The 3,165-nt window shown below is 48.5% G+C and overlaps 1 protein-coding gene across 1 annotated transcript; it reads left to right on the top strand.

Moving 5' to 3' along the window:
- The first annotated feature begins 2,202 nt into the window (after positions 1 to 2,202).
- LOC116122187 lies at positions 2,203 to 3,165 on the top strand. Its single transcript, XM_031408091.1, has one exon. The coding sequence runs from the start codon at positions 2,203 to 2,205 to the stop codon at positions 3,163 to 3,165; it is 963 nt and encodes a 320-aa protein (XP_031263951.1).

Below are 3,165 nucleotides of genomic sequence, written 5' to 3'. Positions count from 1 at the left end.
CACCCACCAGGAGGTGCAACAGGAGAACGTTGGACGCAACCACCTGTGTCGCCAACTCACCACACTGCGAACAACCAAGGGGTAGGGACGTCAGCCCTCGAGAATGGCCAGCTGATGGAGATGATCAGGACAATGGTTGCACAAGCGGTGCAACAGAACGTGGCTGAGTTGAGGAACCAACAACCGGTTGCCCAAAACTACGACCAGCCGCGTTTCGCTAATGCAATACCAACAGGTATGAATTCTGCAGGTGGACAATCTGCTTCGTCACCGCCAAGGGGTGGTCAACGCCTCCAACCTCGCAGGCAGCACTCTACGCATGAGCGTGAGTCTTGCGGGCAAACAAACCTTGGAAGGCGTGTGGGAAACAACCGCTGAGTGAAAGCAAAGGGAAAGGATACCACCGAGAAGCTCGGCGGTATCCCCAGCGTCAACGTGCCAGTTTTAACCCAGGCCCAATGCAAGATTGATCTTCCCAGGCTTGCGAAGCGAGTCATGTGCGTTAATCTGGCAATGATCGATGTTCTGGTTATGACCGACGTCACGAGCAACGCATTAACGAGCATGACTCGACCTCGCACATTAATGTGCACGCCAGAAGAGCTTCACAAGCAACAAACTTGCAGACTCATTTGCTTGAAGTGGGGCTTAACAGACCAGCCAGGGCAACCAAAATGAAGACTTAGATCGCATGCAGAGGAAGCTTGACGACCTAAAAGCTTGCCAAAACAACCTAGCGGATGAAGTGATAAGTTCCCCTTTTACGGAGGAAGTTCGTCAGGCCTCGCTCCCATAAGGGTTCAAGGCACCGGAAAGCAAGTTCGACGGGAGAGGGAACCTTAGAGACCACCTTGACAACTTCAATGACCTGATGGAGCTACACTAGGTTAGTGACTTAGCGAAATGTCAGTGCTTCGCAGTCACATTAGTCAAAAATGCCAAGAGGTGGTATAAAAGGCTCAAGGTGAACTCCATTAACTCCTAGCAACAATCCTCTTCGCTGTACTTACAACTATTTCAGGCAAGGAGGCAGTTCGCGATGCTGCTTGGCTACTTGAGCAACATTCACCAAGAGTGAGACGAATCATTGACCTCGTATTCAATGAGGTTCCAAAACAAGTAGGCAAAAGTCGTTGATGCCCCTAAAGAATCCATTCAAACTTTGCTGATTGTAGGGATCAGGCCTAACATAGAATTGTGGAAAGAGCTACAGAGTGAAGATCATGTGAGCCTAGCCAAATTCTACCAGATGGCCGCGAAATACCAACAAGTAGAGAGCTCGCTGGTAGCGTTAGCCAGAAGCTCAACGTGGGGGGTCTTGGACAAGAGACAAGATCACCCTTCAGATAAGCATGGGGGTCAAGATCGTAACGATAGAGATTGCAACAGGTCCTAGAAGAAATAGAGGATAGATAACCGCGGTAACAGACAACCTTTCCCGCAGTATGCAGAATACAACCCCCTCACTCAAGACATCACCCACATATACGAAATGTCTCGAGAGGCGAAGAGACTACCTACTCCAGAAAGGATGAGGGGGCTCCAGGCAGAAGAGACCAGCATAAATATTGCCGATACCACAAAGATGTCGGGCACAACATGAATGATTGCCGAGCCCTGAAATACGTTATCGAAGAGCTGATAAGAAGAGGCCACTTGAAAGAATTTGCTAAGGCAGAACCAGCGCACGAAAACCTTGGCGAGCAAAGTAGTCAAACCCCAGGATAGGTTTAGGTTCCAACTCAACCAAATCCCAACGAAGTCTTCGTGAATATGATCTATGGAGGGCCCGACATAGAAAGAAGCTCGAGACGGGCTCGCGAGTAGTATGCTCAGGAAGTGAGGACATACTCGATTCCCTTAATAATGGGCTGCGAGAGAAAGCCACATAAGTGGCCCAAATAGGAAAGCGAGGTAGTGGGGTTCACAGTTGACGAGTGAGAAACATCCCTCTGTCATAATCATGACGCGATTGTAAACGCGGCCAGGATCGGCAATGTAAGAGTGTTAAGGGTTATGGTCGACAACAGGAGCACGACAAACATCATATTCTTGGGAGCCTTCCGAGGAATGGGATTCACATAAAGGAACCTAGGAGTGTGCCCCTTGCCACTCTATGGGTTCACTGGGGATAGCCTGGTTCCCAAAGGTACTATCGACCTTCTCGTAACTCTGGGGATAGAACCAAAGGTCAAAACAGTGATGGCCGAATTCTTAGTGGTGGACTACTCGAACACGTACAATGTCATCCTTGGAAGGCCAATCCTAGATGATTTAAGCGGAGTCACATCAGTGCGCTACCAAGCGATGAGATTTTCGACTTCAGGGGGAGTCGCGACGATCAAGTGCTGTACCAAGGAATCTCGAGAATGCAATAATCGAGCTATAAACGCTGCACAAAAATGGTCACACCGAAAGACAATGATCATCGTAGAATCCAAGCCGAACCTTGGGTCACTAGAGGACACTATAGATCCTCGCATCCATAAAGAAGAGCCCGCAGCAGGACTGATCGAAAAGCTGCTAGAAATAAGAGTTAGCGAGGAAGATCCAACTCGCGTGCTGAAAATCGGCAGCATCTTGACCAGAGAAATTGATGATAATCTGATCGGGTTCTTGAAGAGGAACCTCAACGTATTCGTGTGGGTGTACGCAAATATGGTTGGGATCAGTCCCGAGGTGATGTGCCACAGGTTGCACCTGGACCCACAAGCTCAGCCCATAAGGAAGAAAAGAAGGGCCATGGATGCAGAGCGCTCTCAAGCGCTCAAGGATGAAGTCGATAAACTCTTAGAAATCAACTTCATCAGGGGAGTCAAGTACCCCGACTGGCTCGTCAATCTAGTCCTAGTCAAAAAGTCGAATTGCAAGTGGCGGACTTGCGTCGACTTCACGGATCTAAATAAGGACTATCCAAAAAATAGTTTTTTGCTACCACAGATCGACCAACTAGTAGATGTGACAGCGAGAAACGTACAACTTAGCTTAATGGATGCATACTCGGGATATAACCAGATCCTAATGTACCAGCACGATGAAGAACATATTTTTTTTATTACTGACCGTGGAATCTATTGTTACAGGGTTATGCCATTTGGCCTTAAGAACGCTGGGGCGACCTACCAGCGCTTGGTGAACAAAATGTTCACCAACCAAATTGGCTGA

Source organism: Pistacia vera, unplaced genomic scaffold (assembly GCF_008641045.1).
Source record: "Pistacia vera cultivar Batoury unplaced genomic scaffold, PisVer_v2 Contig132, whole genome shotgun sequence".
NCBI lineage: Eukaryota > Viridiplantae > Streptophyta > Magnoliopsida > Sapindales > Anacardiaceae > Pistacia > Pistacia vera.
This window is presented reverse-complemented; position numbering and strand designations above follow the sequence as displayed.

Bases quoted from the DNA above. Each gene is read 5' to 3' on its own strand.
- LOC116122187 (XM_031408091.1), top strand. From the start codon at position 2,203: ATGGCCGAATTCTTAGTGGTGGACTACTCGAACACGTACAATGTCATC.